Source organism: Sinocyclocheilus grahami, unplaced genomic scaffold (genome assembly GCF_001515645.1).
Source record: "Sinocyclocheilus grahami isolate Dianchi unplaced genomic scaffold, SAMN03320097.WGS_v1.1 scaffold2.1, whole genome shotgun sequence".
Lineage (NCBI taxonomy): Eukaryota > Metazoa > Chordata > Actinopteri > Cypriniformes > Cyprinidae > Sinocyclocheilus > Sinocyclocheilus grahami.
In genome coordinates, this window is record NW_015505181.1 from 183,026 (window position 1) to 207,158 (window position 24,133).

A 24,133-nucleotide genomic window follows, 5' to 3' on the forward strand; every position below is an offset into this window, starting at 1 on the left:
AAAAAAAATGTTATTGTGTTTTTAAAAGCATGCAGCAAACGAAAATATGCGATTAATCTGTTCAAATTTGTTACTGTGGGTTAACAAATTTACATTAGTAGGCTATTCTTATGCTTGGTTTCAGAGATAGCAACAGAGTCTGGGCCAAATCTGGTTTACATTCACTTCTGGCTTTTTTGTCTTGATTGCAAATGTTTTTTGTTGTTTTTTTATGTACGATGGATAATTAAAACAAAAATCAGGCGTGTGTATTTATAACATCAATTACTAGGCCTACATTATTTTTTTCAGAAATGGAAGTAACTCAAAATGTTGTGTTTGTAGTTTTAATATTTTTATCTATAGGCCTATACTGCAAAACTACAGAGCTTCCAGTAGGTTATTTTATGGAGCTGTAAACACGGGAATCTCCGACCGCATGCAATCTTTGACGAACACCCAATTCATATATCAAACTAGGCTATATGTTATTAAATTGTACATAGGCTATATATGAGATTAATTTATTTACAAGCTTCATGTTTGTGTTTATCCCGTTTTTTCCCCCGTTGCATCTGAAAATTACTTTCAGAAAAAAAAATTTTTTCAAAGCCCCCCAAAAAAAGTGCGGCCCCCCCAAAAATTGTGCCTGCCCCCTCACTTTGTGCGCTCTGGCGCTGACCCTGCTAAGGCTCCATATCTGACTTCTGGAAAGGATTCTGGAAGAGGATGGACTAGAAGGGAAACGTGGGGGCGTGGGGGCGTTTCCGGCATTGAAAGTGGAAAAACTGGGGACATTTTCAAATGGCGATGAATCGACGATCTGCCAGCTGACACCTGGTGACAGCTAAGCTTAATATAAATTGTGAGACCCTCCAAAGCACTTGCAATATCATGAGGACAGCTGGCATTACCTTATCCTTTTTCTCTCACACATACTCTTATATAGACACTTTCATCCTGTATGGTCTTCCAGAAGCCTCCTCTAATCAGAGCGACGGTCTCCAGCACGTCTCAATAAAGCTCCTACCCAAGTGTGCTTCACCAGTTTTGCCCTTGACTTTGGCAGAGTGCACCAAAGCACACACAGATCTGGGGATTACATGCAGGATTTCCATGGGGGGAAAGAAAAGCTGTAATAGGAAACTTGTTGTGCCTGGTTGCTGTGCTCCACCACCACTACAGTTCTTTCAGGCGGCGTGGCGCATTATTGTGAGGATGTTAGTTGCTCGAGTAAGTTCAATAGAGCAGACTATTTTTGTTTCAACGGCAGATGCAACTCCACTTGTTTGGCTTCCAAGTAATATCAACAAAGATTTGGAGCATTGAACCCTCTTCCCTGAACACACCGGATGGTGTATCGCAACGAATGCAAGTGGAAGTCGATATTTGCTTCATTAGTCATTCTGAAATCAGATGCAAATGTAGTCAGATGTTATCCAATCCAGTTTATGAAAACATGCACACATGGCTCTTGGATGGAGCAATGCATTCCAAACTGTTACACACAATATTTGTTTGGGACATCTGCATATATTGGACAAATCAGTATCAGCCCAGTTAGTACCAGCAAAAACTTGTGATGCGTGATATATTGGTACACTCTTAAAATAAAGGTTCTTAAAGGAACATTTTTAAAACTTTTTTCCACTATAAAGAACCTATTGTGGATTAATAATATATTATCAAGTTGTGATATCTCAATAGCATTAAAAATGATTAATTGTAGTTTTTAATGTCTTATTTTTAATTTGAGACAAAATAGTATATAATTTTAATATATGCCAGTTATTATTTATCAGTCATTAACATAAAAATAAAGGATTTGATTCATGAGTTGATTCGTGCAAGTCATTGGTTATGTCTGCGCAAACATGCACGTTTCATCTGTGTAAGTTCGGCCTCATGTTTGCCGTAAAGCACTCCTTTATAACCTGCCTTCAAAGAAATCTTGCACAATAGGCAGTTGAAAGGGCATAGGATTGAATGGCCACTTTAAGAGTAAGCCGTACTTGGCCTTCAAGTATACATTCCTGCAGCTTTGTGTTTCCTCTGTGGTCCTGCTCCTCGAACCCACCCACTCACATTCAGGAACCAGACGCTCCAGGTTCCCACAGGGCCATCAGCCAAAGCAAACTACAAAGAGGAAATGTGGCCCTCACTCACTCACTCTTTCAGTCACTCACTCATGCACTCCGTCAGTAATGAAGCCCTTGTTAGTTCTTTTTTCATTTTCTCAGTCATGATTCAGAATATGAAGTATGTTACATTTTATCTAGCATTAGGCATAATATTTTATCTGTAGTGTAATGTGTAGTGCTTTGCAATAATCTTGTTTAGAATTCTTCAAAATTGTATAATAAATCCAGATAGCCACAGGCCTCCTTTAAGGTTTATAAGACTGTAGGTTTGAGTCCAGATGTTGTACATGTCCTAATCGGCATGCATTGTTTGTGTAGTTTTGCCCAGCTGTTTGATACAGTCTGCCCTGCGTGTGTGTCACAAGGCCACGCGTTTGATGTGGTTGTGAGCGAGGGCCGTGTCACGGCTGCCCTGATTTCAGATCAGCGGACGTTGTATCAGCGGCTCCCTTGTGGTGTCTGGGAGGGTTCACAGTCAAAGACTATTATGTCTGGGATGCCCTGGTCTTCCTGGAACTTCAGACCTCAGGGAAGGAACAAACACAGACAGACGGTTTTTGTTGGGTGTGCAGTGGTTGTTCAACACTTGAGTCATGTTTTGACTTTACCCATCCGCATTTTTTGAAGGGGGAAAAAACAGTGCTTCCCTTTGCTCAAGGCAGGCAGGTCTCCAGACTTTTTAAAATAAAAATAAATAAATAAATACTGGGGAGCCACTGGCTCCTAAAATTCTACATTTGGGGTACCAAATTACTTTTAGTTGACAAATTAAGGAATTGCCCTTTTATTGTGGCCAGCCTAAGGCACACCTGTGCAATAATCATGCTGTCTAATCAGCATCTTGATATGCCACACCTGTGAGGTGGATGGATTATCTCAGCAAAGGAGAAGTGCTCACTAACACAGATTTAGACAGATTTGTGAACAATACTTGAGAGAAATATGCCTTTTGTGTACATAGAAAAAGTCTTAGATCTTTGAATTCAGCTCATGAAAAATGGGGGCAAAAACAAAAGTGTTGCGTTTATAATTTTGTTCAGTGTATGTTTATTCAGAAGCCGTTTAGCTCCCATTTGATGTTTCTACCTGGGAACAAGACCCAATACTGCTGCGCCCCAGTAAAAAAACTGAGAAATCCTTGTCGGTCAAAGGAGATTACTGTATAGGCCTACCTAAAATTCATAATCCTTGACGATATTTTAACAATCATGTTGTGTATTTTCTATCAGTTGTTTAGAATAAGAATACCAGACTCGTTAATGAATCAGTCTTTTAATCTAATCGATAAAACGTGTTAGATTCAAGATTCATTTTGTTTAATGCAGACAATCACAGTACAGTCATGCACTGAATCGTTTTCAGAGGTTTGTCACATCGAAAGAAAAGACAAAAACCTGTCAATTATTGTGTTAGACTATGGTTATTCTAACATGTTTCCCAATTGCCATTACCCTATGTTCAAAAATAACCAATAATATTTTAGGAAAATATTTGAATATTTTTTTTTTAGAATACCATTTATTACAGATAAAATTATATGATTACGCGTCTTCAATTGTAAATACCGCTTTATTTAGAAGCAGACAACATTCGCGGTTCAGTGAGGGAGTCAGTTGCGACGGTCTCACCACCCTGTGATGTACTGTAAGAAGTGGCTCTCTAGTGTTGAAAAGAATTATAGATATATTTCTTTCCACTCTTGAAGTATATATTTTATACTATTTCTACATTAGAAGATTACACATCCTCTGTCATTCTGTGCCTATTTAAGCATTCAAAAAGTGTATTGAATCGGTAAGAGGCTCTTCTCACAGCGCTACACTCAGGCTGAAGAGTTCTTGATCATGAATTGGTCCGCGCTACTCCACTCTGCACTCTCAGAAAGTAAGTGTGTGCTTTGTGTGTTTCTCGGGTCCAAGGCCCACATTACCCACTGTAAACTCGTCACTGAAGCTGGACATGGAGGCAAGTGTGTATTAGTGTGAGTGAGATCCGCATTAAAGAAATGAGCTCCAAACAGTTCCAATCACATAACATGCTCCCACGCTTTGTGATAACAGTTAGGCTTTATTATTAGAGTTTTTATTAGTAGTATTATAGTACTTAAGATTGGCACAGAGAGCGAATGCTAAATAATGTGTACTACAAGAATGTTGTCACTGTAGCTGGTATGAGACAAAATCCAGCCCGACATCTCCCCCTTGTGTCGCATTGTATTCAAAGACTTTCTGTTAAAGCCACAGTGCCTGACCTTATTTATCCAGTCATTATTCTCACCCATGTGGTGTTTTTCACTTGAAAACACCACATTTCTCATTCATTGTGAACCATTTTTATATCAGCACCTCTACCTGACTTTATCCTTTCCTAACTTTTGCACTACCTCCAGCTGTCAGGACGCTCTGGTTAAGGGGGTGTTTTAAATTCCTGAACTTGAGTCAGAAAGGCACAGGTTTGGGCAGGTCATTGGTACGGCAAAGGTAAACACATCCTGGATCTGACAAGCTGAAACCTGAGGGCAAAGGGGAGGATTTACTCGCTGTCATCAAACACTTTTTAGTTGCATGAATACCTGTAGTGTTTGGTTTTTGTTTGTACTGATGCTAAATTTACCTCTGATTTCTCTCAGATATTTGCTGAGAGCTTTGAGTCAGTTTGACACCTACATGGTGAAAGCTGTACATCAGTGCTGGTGTCTTGCCTTCACAGGGTGTTATTTCATCTCACAGACTGTGTTTTCTTTCCCCTTCTTTTTATTTTACAGGCATACAGTCCCATTCCCTCCAAAAAGTCCAAACATGACCGCTCAAGATCCCCATCAATGGATAAAGCGAAGCAAGCTGATTGGCTACAGTCTCTGGCTGCATCCGCAAATAAGGTTGGTTTTATTGGCTTATTGTTTTTTTATCCATAAAGAAAGTTCCTCTTTCATATTTTGTGATTTCAAAGATTTCACATCTTTTCATTTAAGCCTTCTTTTGATTCTTTATATATATATAATTTATTTATTATTATTATTATATTATATATTTTTTTAATTATGTAGTTATATATATTTAGAGCTATTTTAGTCCTCCGGATTGTGAAATTATTAGTGTTATTAGGGTTGATTATTGTGGTTATTTTATCATGTGGACATAGATATTGAAGTTAGGGGTGCACTAATATTAAAACTCTACACTAAATAAATAAAAAACAAATAATTTTAAATGCCCCAAGTGAATTTAGGCATCACAACATTATAGTACAGTATGAAATACAATATGAAAAGTTTATATTTATTCTGGGATTTGAGATAAAGATTAAATTATTATTTTTAAAGATTAACTTTATATATTGCGTCCCTAATGTAATCCTCTTATTTTTCTCTGTTTATGATCTTAAGCCGCTCCAGTTCAAGCAAAGACCTTCAGCCTTCAGGCCCTGGTCTCCCAGAGTTCCTTCTGCTGAGCGAGAGACACCTAGCCACACATATGAGAGGTACACCACGAGAACTACCATTTGACCATTAGTGTGATTATAGCATTAATACATGAATGATTCACCATAAGAAATTCAAGCATCATCTCCACTATGCAATACATCAATATATTTCTTTGATTGAGACATGTAATTAACATCTCATTTTCCCCTGACATTCAGATCGCTTGCAAAAGGACAAGACTGCCTGGTAGTCCCAAATGTGTCTCTGCCTATTGCCACATTTGAAAATAATGAGCAGCCACCGCAACGTTTCTCTCAGGCCACTGAGAGCCACAACACAGGCAAGACAGAGAGCTCAAGGCCAAGAAAGAGGTGGCCCTCTGCAGAAAGACAATCACAGCCAGTGGCTGAGGCCTCTCTGCCCACTGCAGCAGTCAGACAGCGTCCTCTGGAGAACGAGAATGAGGACTCGGACACAGAAATTGAGGTTGACAACTGTAGCAAAGGTAGGATGTCAAAAAAACATAATGGCTAATGGAAAAACATTTGCAATATCTGGCAACTTTTTTTTACTGGTGTATTATTCTCTGATTCTAGTTCCTGCCCCCCGTTCCTTGATGTCCCCTCCCTTTACCTATGGCTTTGGAGTGATGAACCTCAACGCTTACAGCACTGCAGAGGTGCATGATGGGAGGGTGAGACTGGGGGCGGCCCCTTGCTCTGAGCTGGAAGTCATCAAGCAGACACTCTGCAGTGACCTTAGCTCTAAGGAGGCTAGAGAGAAATTCCTCCAGGAGATCATCCGCATGAGAGTGAAGCAAGAGGAGAAACTAGCTGCTGCTCTGCAAGCCAAACGAAGCCTTCAGCAGGTACTTACTGGGAGGTCCAAAAGTCTGAAAATTCAATATATAATTTGAAGATTTTATTTATTTTAATTTTTTCAAATGAAACCATTATTTAAAATAAACGGCAAAATATTCACTTTAAATATTTAAATACTGAAATTATTCAAAATTAAATTTTTAGAATAGTTCTAAATATTTTGAATGTAGAATATTCTGCACCAATGTTATTGTTAACTCAAACTAAAACTGACCCAAAAAAATCTGTAATTGAAATAAAGCTGAAATAAAATAAAATATGAATGTTCAATACTTAAAAACAAAGAAATGTTACTTTGGCCACTAACTGAAATACTGAAAATTAATGAACTGAAGCCAAATAGAAATGTTAAAAAAAGGAAAAAGAAAAAAAAAAACGATAAAAGCATGTAACAGCATTACAACATTAATTTTGAATTAAAATTAAAATTTTAAACATAAAAATACAAGCTAATTCAAAATATGAATAAATGCCACAATAGAACATAAATAATACTAAAATAACACTGTTCTGCATGATCAAATAAGCAAATTTGTAATACAGCCTAAGCAAATTGCTTTGTACACAAGGTGTCAGATTCATGTGTTGCCCTTGAATAATATTGACTGTCTTTAACAGGAGCTGGAGTTTGTCAGGGTGACTAAGAAGGGCAGGCTGAGGGAGGCCATCGAAGCAAAGCGGAACCTGAGGAAGGAGATTGAGCGCCTCCGTGTGGAGAGTGAGAAGAAGGTGCGAGATGCCAACGAGTCCTGCGGCAGGCTGAAGAGGGAGCTGGACAGAGAGAGGCAGCTCCATGTGTGCGATAAGGGCTGTGAGGCAGGACGTCTGAGGGCCAAGTATTCCTCACAGGTGAGATTTGGCACATCCTGTTGGTATGTTTTAGCACAGCCAAGTACAGAAGGTAAAGTTACACTGTGTCCTGGCCAGTATTGTGTTTTAATGGCTGTTATCGATGTCTAGGGAGCAGGGTGAGTTGAAATGCTAAACAGAAGCATTTTCACTAGTGGTCTCACATATTGGACCCTATTGTATATAATAAAGTATAGGGATGCACCGATATGAAAATTTTGGCCGATACCGATAACCGATTACTCTTTATTTTTGAAAGCCGATAACCGATATGTTGGCCGATAAATCTATATCCAAATTGTTATATACTTTTTGAGAGCCTGATTACAAAAAAGGTCTCATCATTAAAAGTCACATCCCAAACACTTCAACATAAGCAGCCTAGTTTGAACGGTGTACGTTTTAAAAATATTTTTACTCTCCCATTACCAAATTTAGTCATAAAAAAGTCTTACAAATAAATAAAATAATGCATAAATAATGCAAACAAGTCACTGGACATCATTACACGTGTAAAGAATCAAAATGAATGTGCCATAGATCAATAAAACGGAATAGCCTCTGCACGGACAATAATTAAATGATTTTAATTACTAAACCATATTGTTGATGAAAATAATAAGAGAATAATACAAGTGGTTGTTGTTATTAATAATGTATCAATGATTTTGAAAAAGTAACAAATTAATACCACTGTTTTAAATAGCAGCCGTTTGAGCTGCGCGTGCTGAAGCTGAAGAGCTGAATGAACATGGTAAACTGAAGCGTTTTGCTGGCAGCTTATTTAACTCAAGGAAATGCATCCTGAGATTAATATTAATACAACATAAACATAATATTACAACTTATATATGTACAAAATGACGCAGTTATTGCGTGCTATAGTCAGAATGTGTGATCCTGTTGTGGATGCGCTCTTCCCATAACAACGCGCTGAAACACAGCAACTAAACCCAAAGAATTCACAATGTTTTATTATAATAATGTTCTCATTAGAATGTTATATACACGACATTCCCAATCATAGTTATTAACAATGTTGGGAGTAACGCATTACAAGTAACGCGAGTTACGTAATCAGATTACTTTTTTCAAGTAACTAGTAAAGTAACGCATTACTTTTTAATTTACAAGAGAATATCTGAGTTACTTTTTCAAATAAGTAACGCAAGTTACTTTTTTTTCTCCAATTTATTGACTGGCAGCGCTCCTGTTCCCATGTTGAGAGAATGTTCGATGATCCAGTTCAACCGTACTAATAAGCACAAATTACTCTAGACAAACATTTGTGTCTTTGTTTATTGCTGAAGTGTGTTGAAATGTCTTCTTCTGCATTCTACTGTACGGACATAAATTTACTTTCCCTTCAGCCTGAGGCTTATTCATTTCACTTTTGGTGTGAAAAGGCTTTTATATTTGCCAAAAATAGAACTTTTTTATTTTAAACACAAACAAGCAAGCCCTGTCCAGATTTAAAAAGTAACGCAAAAGTAACGTAACGCATTACTTTCCATAAAAAGTAACTAAGTAACGTAATTAGTTACTTTTTTATGGTGTAACGCAATATTGCAATGCATTACTTTTAAAAGTAACTTTCCCCAACACTGGTTACTAATGTTGTGCACTGCTGTTTGAGTTGCGTGCGCTGAGCTAAAGATGATCACCGGTAAACTGAAGCGCTCTTTTTAACTTAACCAAACGCATTCTATATGAGATAAATCAAATATAAAGAGATATACATCAAATAAACACAATATTACAACGTACAATTGCACAAAAGGCTGCAATCGAACAGCGCGCATCTGAAGTGTCTCTGAAGGAAATAATGCATTATTTATCGGCTTTAAGATATCGGCCAAATTTTCTTATCAGGCCGATACCGATAACAGAAAAAATTAGCATTTATCGGCCGATACCGATATGGTGGCCGATATATCATGCATCCCTAATAAAGTATAATGACAGCAGATAAGATGTGCATAAACTTTGCTCCACTTCAGCATCTCTTTTTTACTCTATCAGATTGAAGATCTGCAGACAAAGCTCCAGCAAGCAGAAGTGGACCGCGAGCAGTTAAGAGAGGACCTGCTGAAGGAACGGGACGCCCGGAAGAACCTGGAGAGGGTCGTCAAAGAGCTCCAGGAACAGCTGGGCCACAAAGCAGAGACGGAGGGACACCCCATCCCAAACACACAACCAGCTGAGGGAGAGAAGAAAGAAATGAGAGAGAAAGATGTATCTTAAACATTTAGAGTTATGTGATCAGTGTATGGCTGTAGTTGAAGACTTTGATTTGAGGACGAGTAGAGGATGCCTCTAAAGCCAACGCATTCGTGAAAAAAGTACTGGAGCACAGGAGAATGGTAATGAAAAACAAGCATTTTACAGTGTGCGTTTACCAAAACCAATGGAAACTGTAACCATAAATCATGAACTCAAGTAACTGGAAAGAAGTTTGGTCGCTCCTCGAGAGGAGGACGCTCAGAGACGGTGGCATCGCATGTAACTGACTCTCCTTCAGTTAGCTTCTTTAAGCTAAGCTAAGGATTTTTTGTTATAAGCTATTTACATTTTTTGCAAAGATACTTGAATAATATTTGGGAAACGAACATGTTTTCTATTCACAATACATTGACAGTAGCAGGTGAACAACCTGCTAGTGCCGCTGATACTCTGTAAACTAGAAAGTGTTACAAGCCAGAATTCTACATAGTACACAGATGTTGTCATTACAATGTTCTGCTCACTTTTATTTGACCTTTTTTCACTGTTGTATTGAAATAATTTGCATGAGCGACAGTGCTATGGTGCAGCAAAGCTTTATTATAAACCTACATTCAAATGAGCTTTTTATCTTAGTATTTTTAATTATCATGTACTTAAAACCCTATAGTATTGGCAACGATCAATATGGGCTGAATCCTACCCTATTTCCTGAACTTCAATATCAAGGATTATACTTCACTAATGACCAATTTTCGCAGTCCAAATTAACACTACAGCATAGGACATGATATTGATCACTCCATGCTTCTTGTTTGATGGTGAAATTATTATTATTATTTTTTCCCCCTCAGAATCTTAATTATGCTCTAGTGACAAACATCCATTTTTAGTCACTGGTTTTAGGGCTCAGTTAAGGTTAACAAAATGCTGTTAATGAAAATAAAATTTCTACTTATATAGAAAATAAGGATATATATTTTTTTACTTTCTACCAAAAAAAGAAAAGAAAAGAATTGCACTTTTAAGAAAAGATAGTTGTATTGTGTATTTGAAGCCCTCTGTTTTTTCAGATTTTGGACACCAAGTATTGAATGAAGTTTTCATACATTTGTTACAGATGTGAATACCACTCAAACATAAAAAAAAACTATGTAAATATGATAGCTTGCTTTACACTTCACTCTAAATGCTTTTGCTCCAAACCAATAGACTGTATGAAATAATGTAACACAAAAATGAATTTCTCCTATCATATTTTCAACTAGAGGGCATTTACTGTATAAAATCCTTATGTAATATTAACAAAAACATCTTAGATCATTATATTTCTGAATAAATGCAGTCCCTTTGGAAATCACTTTATATAATTACCAAAGCAAAGTTTCACATTCTGAATTTGTGGTGGATAAATCAGAAATGTGACTGATAAACTGTAAAGAGTATTTGCTGAATTTCTAATGATCTTTTATCTCCATTACCCCTGTCTTGAATAAACCTGCAGTAATACATATGCTAACTTCTCCATCGCTCTATTTATTCTGGGTATATTTTTACTTCCCCTTCTATATAACAAGATCCGTATGCTTGCCTATGTCAGTTTTTAACCTTTCAATGTTTTCATGCGTCACACTAGAGATATGCATTGTGTTCAGGGTCTTGTCATAGTTTTGGTTTTGATGTGGGTCATTTTAGTCACTTGTTTTAATGTTCCCCTACTTATAATAACATCATTAAACAGAACCAACCATTCTTCTTGTGTTTTCTGATATTTTTGTGCCATACAATAAGTAGGATTATATAAACCTAAGGCAACTGAAGAGCCTAGATTTGACCGCAGCATTTACATTTTTTAAATTAAATTTCTACTTTGTCTTTGCAAGAAAAATATAAGAACATGTAACCCTAGTTCAGAAGACTATTTTTTATATTTTTTAAGAATAGTTAACCCTTCATAAAACGAGATTTAAAAAAAAAAAAAGTATAAATTATTTTTATAAGAACAATTAACCCTAGTTCATAAAACACGATTTAAAAAAAATTAGCCCAAAATATATTTGTATTTTACTTTTACTTTGTAATTATAAATAATTTTTATAAGAACAGTTAACCCTTGATCATAAGACATTTTGAAAAAATGATATTCATAAAAAATGTAAACACATATAAATGATTTATACCGTAGCTCATAAGATCAAAAAACATGTTTCATAATTTTTTTTTAATTGGTGTCTTTATTAGAAAAGTTAACACTGGTTCATAAGAAAAACATTTAATTATATAATGCAAATTATTTTTAAGAATAGTACCCCTAACCCCAACTCGTTAACCCTAGCTCACAAGATAATATAAAACATATATAATTTGTAATTTTATATAATGTTAGCCCTGGTTCACAAGAACATGAGAAGACATGATAAAACCTTAGAATTCATATTTTATATGATAAAAAAAGATATGCGTTTGATAGACGTACAATGATGAAGTGAAGAGGAATTTCATGTTTCCATGTTAATTGGCATCGTTTTACTTTAGTAGCATTAGAGGAAAATATTGATATATCATCCCTTTATCCTTTTCGTCAAGTTGACCAATGAGACAAGAAAATCCCCTGTACGAGTAATGCCTTCACCTCATCCTGGATTAGAGATTTACTGACCGCTGACTCGTGCGTCTCCTCTTCCCGTCCCAGTTCCTCCTAAACTTGCAGCTACAGCACGCCGGGCCACAATAGCAGTCCAATTTAACACTCACCCTGGAATATCTGAAGAAAACACACCATCAATGGACCAGAGGGAGGGTCAATCACTAAGAAGATCTATCAAAAAGAGGTGCCAACTGGAATTAAATCATCTGTCCACATGCACATTGCTACCCTTGAGAAGTGTTGGCTCATCATTTCAGTAACACCTGTCTCGCTGAATGCCGCCGGTGGAAGAGAGCTGACTTTATGAGTTATAGGACTGATACGGTGGGCGAGGGACATGACCAGAGGTCTAGGTTATGACCACACAACAGTCCTGCAGTAATGAATACATCTCTGGGAATGGCACCATCATCTCCAGTCTTGTTTTCGCCATCTCTCATCGGGCGGCCCCCCAGTCCTGGGAGGAGGCCACCTTCACCTTTCAGATCACCCTCTCCTTCTATAATGACTTCACCTAAACTATGGCAGAAAGCTGCGATATCACGTCTGGCTGAGGAGTTCTTCTGGATAGGGGGAAGTATTGTTGCATCGCCGAAATGGAGAATGGGCCACATAGGTAAAAATTAAACCACCTAAAGGCACTAATCCCATATTTTTACTCATGTTTTTTTTTTCACTATAATTGTTAAATGATCTAATGGGGCTGAGTTTAATTTCAGCCCCTTTCCAACAGTTCTAAAATATTATCGTTTTATACTGTGTTCAACTTTATGTTTAGAGTCATTTTGCATGTTATTAACTTTTAACTAAGTGTTTTGAGTACACTATAATAAGACAGTGTCCTAAATTATTGGCCATCGTGAGAAGCGCACCTCACGGCATATGGACACAAAACAATCTGCAGAGATTAGATTGACTAGCTGCGTCACATGACCTCTCTGTCCTTGATCCACTCCTGCAAAGCAACTTTTCGAAAACACACCCTAAATCAACTGTTAAAAGTAACCTTTAGAGGCTCCTGGTCCATCACCATGTTATTCTGGCACAAACGCAGAAAGTAGCAGAAAATATAAAATATATAAAAATAATATATCGGGAGCCTATAATTCAAACGCCACCATATATTGTAGTATATCACCTTAAAATAAAGAATTTTTTTTTCTTTTCCATAACAATACATCCAAATTATTTTGATGAGAACATCTGTAAGATGCCGCCCTCATAAGAGTTCATCATCATTATAGTACTGTTTCCATGATGCATGTCAGCAGACAGAAAACACCCTGAACCTGTGCGTGCGTGACGCAACTGTGTAATCTGATTGAGAAGGTGCTTCATACATCTGCTTGAACAATTCAACTCTGACATTCAAAGGATTTTCTTAAAGGTGCATTCAATAAAAAGTTTTCTCACTAAAGAATTTAATATTACATATTAATAATACATATTAAAAATATAGGGCGAGTAGGGGGACCTTACATCCGCTTTTCCCGAACATATCCTGGGGCACGTTCAAGCTCAAACCGGTGTGCAACGTTTTGCTACGGTTTCCGGGTTGAACGACTTGTTTCCTGGAAACGGTGTGCAACAGGGTTTGAGATAAGTTTTCTTGGGTCCAAGTAAAGTCGTTTACAAATGTGTCTTTTATTCTGGACGGTAAGGGCAGTGACTGTAACATCGAGCATATTTTGCAGTATTAAACACGTATTTATATACCGATTTCATCAGGCTCCAAAAATTCTTCAAAAAGAACACAAAGAATGGCCTTCTCAGCTGCCATAGTTGCAACTCTTGCGTCATCAGAACAGAGTGTTCAACGCACCACCGTTTCCGTTTAAAAAACGTTTTGCACCGTTTTGTCGGGGCTGAACGCAGCCCTGCGCTTCCGCAAGGGACGTAACTTGTGATCTTTATAATTAATATTATTATTTTCATTGAATATCTCACCATTTTTCAAAAGTAGCCAGGTGGTGAAGACAAGAAAAAAATGAACAAAATTACAATGTCACTTGCAATCGCCACCTGCACTCTCCGCTACCTGCGACGTCACTTGCAATCGACACAAATCGTGCGTGTTGCCAATGGAGACGAGACACTGTGGTGGTTAAACGATTAAAACTAATTTAGTACCATAACGTACAGGGTCCTGCAAGTCACCTGTAGGAGAGAAAGACAAGACCCACAAATCTGTGGTCACAGAACAGCAGAATATGAACGAAGTCTCTCGTTAAGAAAACCATTAACACTTAATATGTCTTAAAGTATTAAGACAGTGGTATTAATATAATAGCATTGTGCATAATCGACCAATCGTGACGTGTGAGAAGGTGGGATCTACAGAGAGAACGCAAACATACAAATCTACACAACATACAGTATGTGAGAACTGCAGAGCATGTCAGTTGTAAAACAATGCCAAACCCGGACGTTTTATGCCATTTAAAAATCCCAGCCAGGTACATGTCCGGTTAAAAATAAGCAGTCACAAGTTATAAAAGTAGGCTGTTTATCACATGAGCAGCCAAATACTACTAATAAAAATCATCTTTTGCTTTTGCAGTGGAGAGATGCATTTGCAGCATGCAGGCCGGATCTCAAATGATTAAACTGAAAGGAAAATCCAAGGCTCTGGTGCGCCTCTTCTACCTAGATGAGCACAAGTCCTGCATCCGCTGGAGGCCCTCCAGAAAACATGAAAGAGCTAAAAGTGAGTCCGATAGAAAGCTGCTTGTGCTGCGGAGATACATCAGCATGTGCTTGTCATTTTAAACACGCTGTTAAATTGCGTGACAAGCGCAGTTTTCTGTTCATGTACAATATTTCCTTTTAAAGAGGAGAAGAATCAGCCCTTACTGGTGCCTGTGTTAGGAATGGAAGTCTTAGAATCTTACAATCATACAATGAAACAATGAGTCAAGAAACAGATGTTGAAAGTCACGGCTGTTAATTAGGTCTGGTTCATTTGTCATACGGTAAATAAAAGGTCAAGTTTAGCACATTGCATTATGGGACACAGTATTCCAGTAAGTAAGCTCTGCTCTGTACTATTTACCTGGGTGTTCTATGCATACAGAAAATTCGTACAAAGTGCACAGAATACATGCTATACATTGAAGCAGTAAGGTGCTATCTGAGTCCTTGATTGGCTACTTGCTAGCAGGGAATTTCTCATTGCAATGAGCAAATGATTCTTGAAGTATTTTTGCTTCATTTTCCTGGAAGAGAAAGATTGTACATTTTAGCATTTGTACATTTTGTTTGCTGAAAGTTAGTTTTGTCAACATTCAGGAGTACATTAGCATGTAGATTCAAGCTAAACACACATGCGATTGATTTCATGGGGTCTTAATGAATAACCAGTGTAAACATCTGGATTGGATAGCTTTTACAGCTATATTGTCTCTGAAGAATATTCTGTTGAATAAAAATGCTTTGTTCAAGTCCAAACCACTGAAAAAAATGATCAAAAACTCAGAGCACTGCACTGTTTATTCCTGTTCTTGTTTTATTCAGTCACCATAGACTCCATCCATGAGGTCTGTGAGGGAATGAGAACTGAGGTCTTCAGGCGATTTGCCAACAATAGCTTTGATCCAAACTGCTGCTTCAGTATTTACCATGGAGACCATGTGGAATCTCTTGACTTGGTTTCCACGAATGGAGAAGAGGCACGGACCTGGATTACTGGCCTTAAATACCTTCTGGCAGGCATCAGTGATGAGGACAGTCTGGCAAAAAGGCAACGGACACGAGATCAATATCCTTTTAATTGTGTCCACTGAGGGGGAAGGGTGATGGTCTGAATCCACCCATAGTGGCCTGTTTCAGTTTGTGCAAATTGTGTGTGCATATTTCCTTATATCTTGTTGCAAATGGTTGAGACAGACCTTTTCAGAAGCAGACAAAAATGGAGATGGGAATCTGAGCATTGGAGAGGTTTTACAGCTGCTTCACAAGCTCAACGTGAACCTTCCAAAGCAGAAAGTCAGAGAAATGTTCCAGGTACATTATATACACCTTGTCAACATGTATTGTCTTTCAACGTGTGCAGAAATCTGGTCCAAATTTAAAGAATGATAGAAAAGTATATAATCAAAATATGTACCACATTGTATTATTTTGGGGAGTCATCACATTTTTTCAGTATTATTACCTGAGCTGTTTTAAAAAAAATTGTGTAGCTTCGCCCCTCTAGTGCATACTTTTGTCACAGTATACACTACCAGTCAAAAGTTTGGAGTTGGAATTTTTTGTTTTAGTGTTTTATGCTCACCAAGGCTGCATTTGTTCGATCAAAAATGCGGTAAAAACAGCAATATTGTGAAATATTCTAATTTAAAATAATTTATAACATTTATAAAATAAAAATTTTCTATTTGAATATATTTTAAATCATAATTTATTTCTGTGATGGCAAAGCTGAATTTTCAGCATTATTACACCAGTCTTCAGTGTCACATGATCCTTCAGAAATCATTCTAATATGTTGATTTGGTGTTTATCAGTGTTGAAAACAGTTGTGCTGCCTAATATTTTTGTGAAAACCATGATACATGTTTTAGGATTCTTTCATTAATAGAAAGTCCAAAAGAACAGCATTTATTTGAAATAGAAATCTTTTGTAACATTATAAATGTCTTTACTGTTACTTTTGACCAATTTATTGCATCTTTTTAAAAAACATATTGACCCTAAACTTATGAACAGTAGTGTATATATGTCAGTTCAGTTCCACAGTTTGCATACACAAAGCTGCTATTGAGCAAGCAAACAACCATGCTAGCTTGAATGTGCATATCAAACACACTCTCCTGGTGTTTTTGAAAAGTCTAATTCTACTTTGTGTTATGATGTAAAAGATTTCCTTAAATATCATCATTGCCACATTATACTGGTTTAAAACACTTTCAGAGTGCTATTAGCAAAGATGCAGATGAGTACGCTCAGTGAGTATGTAACATATGGTTCACTCTGAACAGATGGCGTTGTCTGAAACTGGTTGAGGTCTTAACTCTAGAGCCTCTAATCCTTAATGGAGACATATCTCTACTGCAACCAATGCCATAACACTACTTTTACTTAAAAGTACAAACAAAAAACTAGATATCTACATTTCCTGAAGAAAATGTTAGTGGTGCTTGCAGTGGCAAAACTCGGCACTCAGTTGCTAGGGTGATACTAGTGTTTTATAAGTTGTTGTTAGGTGGTTGCTATGGTGTTGCTAAGTGGTTGCTAGGGGATCCTGGGTGGTAGCTAGAGTGTTGCTACACGGTTGCTAAGGTGTTCTGGGTGGTTGCTAAGGCATTGCTAGGTGGTTGCTAAGGTGTTCTGGATGGTTGTTTGGGTGTTGTTAGGTGTTCTGGGCAGTTACTATCGTGTTGCTAAGCAGTTGGTAGTTGTCACAGATTGTTACTATGGAGTTTTATAGAGTACTTAGCATGTTCTTAGCCTGATTTAGCACTTAGCTAATCACTGTTAGCATGTAGCTATTCACGGCTAACATGTGTAGCATGCATGATGGAAGTCCTGTTTGCTAGCATGAGTCAAAAGAGCAAAAAAAAACATGTTTCTATGACACTTCTATCCAAAAATATCCCTTTTAATCTGTTTAAATGGAAGTCTATGGGGTGGTTGCTAGGGTGCTGTAAGTGGTTGCTAGGGTATGGCTATGAAGATCTGTTTAAATGGAAGTCTATAGGGTGGTTGCTAGAGTGCTGTAAATGGTTGCTAGGGTGTGGCTATGAAAAGAATAGGTCACTAGTTATTGGTTACTTGAAAAGATCATTCAAATTCATATGAATGTGAGAGAGAGTTAGAGAGAGAGAGAAAGGATTCCTAAGGCCCTGTGTGTGTGTGTGTGTGTGTGTGTGTGTGTGTGTGTGTGAAATAACAGTTGAGATCAAATTCATGAACATTCCATCAATGTAAGTCTATGGAATTTTTTCCCCCACTTTTTCGTCCGCTGTGCGAACATCATAGTTTCCAGTCGCTTAGAAAAGATATAGCACACCTCTCCTCAATAAGCCGGTTGATTTGACACCTCAGGGTCTATGACAAACCGTGCGGGACGAGTTACATGCAGAAGTTTTGTTCAGAAGAAGAATGATAAGTATGCAAGAGAACAATAGTGATGCTTTGCCTTATAGACAAGCACCACTAATAAAATGAAGTGGTGCTGTCTAAAACATCTCTCTAATATTTCTAATTTAAGTGTATCTGATTATAGAGTTGAACTAAAATATATGAAATTAATTAATTAGTTAATTAATTTAATTAATTAATTAATGTGTAATTACCCGCAGTTTCCACCAAAACCAATGACAATTAATGTTTGTCTTTTAACCACTGCACAAAAAATGCACATTGTATTATATTAAATATGTATAAGATTATATTTTACGCATTTTTTCATTTAAAAAATGAAAAACTTTGTGCATTCACAGGAGGCTGACACTGATGAAAACCAGGGGTCATTGACATTTGAGGAATTCTGTACTTTTTACAAGCTGATCTCGACACGCAGAGATCTTTACTTACTAATGATCACCTACAACAACCACAAAGAGCACATGGACCTGAACGACCTCCAACGCTTCTTGGAAAATGAGCAAAAGGCTGGTGTGATTCATTTTGCATATCTTCACATAATTATTTGTTAATTACGTTGCTCTTTTGATGGACTTGAACCATCATATTTGTAATTGGTTTATGTTATTTTTTTGCTAGATGGTAAATGTGACCAAAGACTACTGCAAGATGATCATCAACCAGTTTGAGCCATGTTCTGAAAACCAAACACATATGGTGCTGGGTATTGATGGTGAGAGACTCATGCACTCTTTTGCTTCATCTTTTTATGGTTATTGTATCATCGGATGTTTACCACATTTATCTTGCTTTCTAAGGTTTCACCAACTACATGCGTAGTCCTGCAGGGGACATCTTCAACCCAGAACACTATCAAGTAAATCAGGACATGGCACAGCCGTTGACAAACTACTACATTGCATCGTCTCACAACACCTACCTGACTGGAGATCAGCTGCTATCTCAGTCTCGGGTTGATATGTATGCGTATGTGCTTCAGGCAGGCTGTCGCTGTGTGGAAGGTAGAAACACTTCTCTCAGCCTAAAAGCTTGTTGTCGACATACTGTGAATCAAAGTGAATGTCTTTTTGGATAAAGTGTTGATCAAATTCAAATACATTTTAATGAGGTTTTTACAGTCATTAAACAAAATGTTATCCTTCAAATGACGCACTTTTTCTCTGCCTCTCCAGTTGACTGCTGGGATGGTCCTGATGGGGAACCGATTGTGCATCATGGATACACACTTACCTCAAAAATCCTCTTTAAAGATGTTGTTGAGACGATCAACAAATATGCATTTGCCAAAACTCAGTAAGTGATATTTTAAATTGTTTTCTAAGATTTTATAAATTAATAATAAATAAAAATTAATGATATTAATAATGATAATAGTAAAAATTCAAGAAATACTATTTGTTTAACATACATTTTTTTTAGTAAATAATAAAAATATATATATATTTTAATACATTAATATAATATAATATAATAACTAATTCTTCCACTATCAGATATCCAGTGATCCTTTCTATAGAGAACCACTGCACTGTGCCTCAGCAGAAGAAAATGGCTCAATACCTCATGGAAGTGCTACAGGAAAAGCTGGACCTGTCAAATATAAATGTGAATGAGTCTAGGCGTCTGCCATCTCCAGAGATTTTAAAAGGGAAAGTGCTTGTCAAGGTGAGGTTGTATATTACCCTTGTCATGGAGTAAAGTTGGAAGTGGAATTTTTTTTAACTAAATCATGGGAAAAAACTGACATTGCAGTGCTTTCCAGGGAAAGAAGCTGCCAGCAAACATTGATGCTGATGCAGAGGAAGGAGATGTGTCTGATGAAGACAGCGGTGAAGAGGATGAGGAGGAAGAGGAGCAAATTAATGGAGATGTGAGATGTTTTTTCCTTTTTTTCTACATTAGAATAATTGGACAATTTCCCCTCTGGAGTGTTTAACTAAAAACTGTTGTGTTCTGGATTATAGACCACAGGAGCACCAGAGATGGGTGAAGAATCAAAGAAACGCTCACGGAGGTTGTTCATGGACAGCTTCAGGCGCAAGGTCTGCAAGGACTTTCCACTAGACGTATTACATTTCCAGTAATTTAGGAAAAAGAAATAACACAAAAGCAGCATTATACTAGTGTTACAGTGTTCCATAATCTGTGTTTCAGAAGAAAAAACGGGTCAAGTTAAAAAAGAAGCCCATCCTGAGTGACTCTGATAATGAGCAGGAAATTCCAAGCAGTAATGATAAACAGGTCATCAACTATGGCAAGTGAGTATTTCAGGAGATACAGTTTGTTGTTGAATTTACTGTGAACTGTAAAAAAATTCAGTTAAATTTACAGTAAAGAAAAAAAACTGACAAGATGGCATTTTGGTGCCTATATATATATTCATGACTGTATATTTTAATAGTTCAATAAATGTTAATTAAATAACTTAAAACATAACATAACTCCCCAATGCACTGTACATAACTGATAAATAAAATAAGAGACTAACTAAAATTAAATTAAATCAAATCACATAGAGACTTCTGGAAACTTAAATGTTGTATTTTTTTATTAGAAAAAAATATTTAACCATAACAAATCATTTTAAAGTATTGTACAGCTTGTTACTTGAAATAACTGAGATAAAATATATTTAAAAAAAATTATTTCAGCTAGTTGCCAAGGCCTTTATGGTAATGCTCCATTTGTTAACATTAGTTAACATAAGCTAATAATGAAAAATACTTGTAAAGCATTAATTAATCTCAGTTCATAATAATTGCAACATTTACGAATACATTATTAAAATCCAAAGTTTCATCTGTTAATATTAATTAATGGACCTGAGCTAACATGAACTAACAAAGAACAGTTCTATTTTTATTAGTTAACGGTAACAAAGATAGATACGGTAAAAAATGTATTGCTTGTTGTTAGTTAATATTAGTTAATGACTGAACCTTTTTGTAAAGTGTTACCGTTTATCTTGATGTACTAAAATAACTAAAACTGAAATAAAAATTAATGAAAACTATATAGACATATAAAAAAACGAATAAAAATTACAAACAAATTAAAAAAACTATAATAGTATCTCAATACTAAAATTAATGCTGTATGTTAACATTAATTGTCCTATTAAACATAATATAATTTTTCACTTTGTCAGTTTTATTGTGGCATTCTTACAAATACAATTTTTACAGTGTGTATCTAAATCTGTCCAGTCTAATGATAGTCTGTGTTTTATACTAATTGTCTTCAGACGGAGGAAAACAATGAGACTTTCTCGTGCCCTCTCTGATCTGGTCAAATACACGAAGTCAGTGCGAGTTCATGATATAGAAACTCAAGGTAAGACAAATTTGAATGCAGTTGCAACCTCAATATCCACATAAGTGTTAAAGCACAAACTGTAAAAGTGTTCTTGATGTTTATGTCTAAATAAACTGCATGTGTGTTGCAGCATACATGTGCAGTTGGCAAGTGTCCTCCTTAAACGAAAGCCTAACTAACCAGATTCTGACGCTGAAGCCTGCTCAGTTAGTTCGCTTTAATCAACGACAGCTCTTACGAGTCTACCCTTCCAACTACCGTGTTGATTCTAGCAACTTCAATCCTCAGTCTTTTTGGAATGCAGGATGTCATTTAGGTATGAAGTAGCTCTTTTCTTTAATTTACTATGAATAATTTCCTTTCTAATTATCATTCAATCCTGTTGTTTTTCATTAATGATGAAACAGCGACGACTTTGATTTGAACCGCAATGGATCCTTGTTGGCTAATGGCTTTCTCTTTTTTCTATATCACAGTTGCACCGTGCATTTGTTTAAAATGTTGTTTCATCTTTCCAGTCGCTCTCAACTATCAAACAGAAGGCCGTATGCTACAGCTGAACAGGGCAAAATTTGCAGCGAATGGAAACTGCGGCTATGTACTCAAGCCAAAATGCATGTGTAAAGGTAAGTTAATGCCTCTAGAGTACAGTCCAAAAAAAAAGAAATTTCTTTGATGCATTCTATTTATTATTTTCTTTCAAAGGTAATTTTCACCACACATAATGATTGTCCTCAGGTGTCTTTAATCCTATGCTGGAAGACCCTTTGCCAGGACACAGGAAATCTCAGCTAGTGCTCAAGATAATTAGTGGCCAGCAGCTACCGAAGCCAAAAGACTCCATGTTAGGGGACAGAGGAGAGGTGAGTTCACTCATACTGAAAAGGAAAGTAAATAATCATATGGAACAAACTGTCTGAGATGGAATGTTTTGTTGTCCAGATCATAGATCCCTTTGTGGAAGTGGAGATTATCGGATTGCCTGTTGATTGCAATAAACAGCAGACAAGAGTAGTGGATGACAACGGTAAGTACAAAGTTGGATTGTACAAACAGAACTTGGTATTACTTTAATTCAAACTGATAAGGGTTAGTGGTTGTTTAATGTGTTTTTTAGGGATAGACACTGATGGCAATAAAAAAAAAGGTGAGGTGGTGTTCACACAGAACGTGTTTTTGAGTTCTGCTGCGGTGTTTTGTGATTGTTTTTCCAACGTAAACAAACAGTCTTAGACTGTTACGCCATGTCTGGCACATTTTCTTTTCACACATCTTCTTTTCCATTGCATTTAAAAGCAAGTCGTATTTCCTGCGTAGAAAATAAGCACAGCTCGAACCATGTCAGTTTCTCAAACAAGAGACTCTTATGGACCAGTTCTTTTTAATGAGTCATGCAAAAAGATTCATGAGTAATGGTTCATTTCGCAACAAATGAGATGATATCATGTGATTTGACTGAACCACAAATAATTTTTCCATTATGTCCGATTTGAAATGAACCATTGCTGGGTATAGAAAAGAATCACCCCCCTTTAAAATAATCACATTTTGTTGCTTTGCAGCCTAAAATTAAGATGAACAGTTTTTGTTTTATCCAGCTGTATTTACTCAATTCAACTTATAACATCCAAGTGAATGATATAACACCAACATGTCAGAAACAAATAAAAAACAGAATCACTGAGTTGGAAAAAGTATCACCCCCTTGTGTCAGTATTTTGTTGAACCATCTTTTGCTTTAATTACAGTCTTTAGTCTGTTTGGGATATGTCTCTTCTAACTTTGCACATCTAGACTTTGCAATATTTGCCTGCTCTTCTTTGCAGAACTGCTCAAGTTGAGTTAAATTTAATGGTGACTGTTTGTGGACTGCAGTCTTCAAGTATTTCCACAGATTTTCAATGGGGTTTAAGTCTGGACTCTGACTAGGCCATGCAAGAACATTCACCTTTTTCTCCTTCAACCACTGTGTGCTCAGTTTTGCGGTGTGCTTTGGGTCATTGTCACATTGGAAGGTAAACCTTCTTCCCATTGACATCTTTCTGGCAGAGGGCAGCAGGTTTTCCTCAAGAATTTGACAGTATTTTGCCCCATCCATTTTTCCTTCTATCCTGACAAGTTGCTGTAGTTCTTGGTTGCCTCTCTGACCAGTTTCCTACAGGCTCTTTCATCCAGTTTGGAGCGACGTCCTGATCCAGGGAGGGTCTGTGTTGTACCAAATACCTTCCACTTCTTTAATAATAGGCTTTACTAGGCATTGATAAAGCCTTTGACATTTTTTTGTATCCATCTCCTGACTTATGCCTGTCCACAACTTTATCCCGGAGATCTTTTGACAGTGCCTTGCCACCCATAGATGATTGTTTGCTTCAATTGCACTACAAGGACTGAAATGCTCCAGGAAAACTCTTTTCAGGCTGAGCTAATCAACATGACCACAGCTGATCACAGATGAAAGTCAAATGTCTTTGTGTGCCATTGAGAAGGTGATTAGCTACACCTGATTGAGTTTACAAGTCATTTTTAGGAGGGAGTGATCCTTTTTCCAACTCAGTGATTTTTTTTG

The 24,133-nt window shown here is 36.9% G+C and overlaps 2 protein-coding genes across 3 annotated transcripts in view; both read left to right on the top strand.

The window, feature by feature from the left end:
* The window catches only part of LOC107597161 (ski oncogene-like), a 37,450-nt gene extending 26,209 nt beyond the window's left edge, over nucleotides 1–11,241 (top strand). The window contains exons 2-7 of the mRNA XM_016288148.1: nucleotides 4,885–4,998; nucleotides 5,506–5,600; nucleotides 5,763–6,049; nucleotides 6,141–6,412; nucleotides 7,044–7,274; nucleotides 9,297–11,241. Coding sequence (XP_016143634.1) covers nucleotides 4,885–4,998; nucleotides 5,506–5,600; nucleotides 5,763–6,049; nucleotides 6,141–6,412; nucleotides 7,044–7,274; nucleotides 9,297–9,518 — 1,221 coding nt within the window. The 3' untranslated portion in view covers nucleotides 9,519–11,241. The remainder of the gene's footprint in view (nucleotides 1–4,884; nucleotides 4,999–5,505; nucleotides 5,601–5,762; nucleotides 6,050–6,140; nucleotides 6,413–7,043; nucleotides 7,275–9,296) is intronic.
* Nucleotides 11,242–12,163: 922 nt separating this feature from the next.
* The window catches only part of LOC107597244 (1-phosphatidylinositol 4,5-bisphosphate phosphodiesterase eta-2-like), a 16,455-nt gene continuing 4,485 nt past the window's right edge, over nucleotides 12,164–24,133 (top strand). Inside the window, exons 1-17 of one of the 2 annotated variants that reach the window (XM_016288261.1) lie at nucleotides 12,164–12,760; nucleotides 14,705–14,851; nucleotides 15,658–15,903; nucleotides 16,019–16,146; nucleotides 18,588–18,758; nucleotides 18,871–18,964; nucleotides 19,050–19,253; nucleotides 19,425–19,545; nucleotides 19,746–19,917; nucleotides 20,015–20,122; nucleotides 20,217–20,294; nucleotides 20,407–20,510; nucleotides 21,497–21,585; nucleotides 21,698–21,883; nucleotides 22,086–22,193; nucleotides 22,306–22,430; nucleotides 22,510–22,594. In XM_016288261.1, the coding sequence (XP_016143747.1) occupies nucleotides 12,526–12,760; nucleotides 14,705–14,851; nucleotides 15,658–15,903; nucleotides 16,019–16,146; nucleotides 18,588–18,758; nucleotides 18,871–18,964; nucleotides 19,050–19,253; nucleotides 19,425–19,545; nucleotides 19,746–19,917; nucleotides 20,015–20,122; nucleotides 20,217–20,294; nucleotides 20,407–20,510; nucleotides 21,497–21,585; nucleotides 21,698–21,883; nucleotides 22,086–22,193; nucleotides 22,306–22,430; nucleotides 22,510–22,594 (2,401 nt within the window). In that variant the 5' untranslated portion in view covers nucleotides 12,164–12,525. Of the gene's footprint in view, nucleotides 12,761–14,704; nucleotides 14,852–15,657; nucleotides 15,904–16,018; nucleotides 16,147–18,587; nucleotides 18,763–18,870; nucleotides 18,965–19,049; nucleotides 19,254–19,424; nucleotides 19,546–19,745; nucleotides 19,918–20,014; nucleotides 20,123–20,216; nucleotides 20,295–20,406; nucleotides 20,511–21,496; nucleotides 21,586–21,697; nucleotides 21,884–22,085; nucleotides 22,194–22,305; nucleotides 22,431–22,509; nucleotides 22,595–24,133 lie in introns of those variants that run through there. The other variant, XM_016288337.1, reaches the window with a different exon arrangement.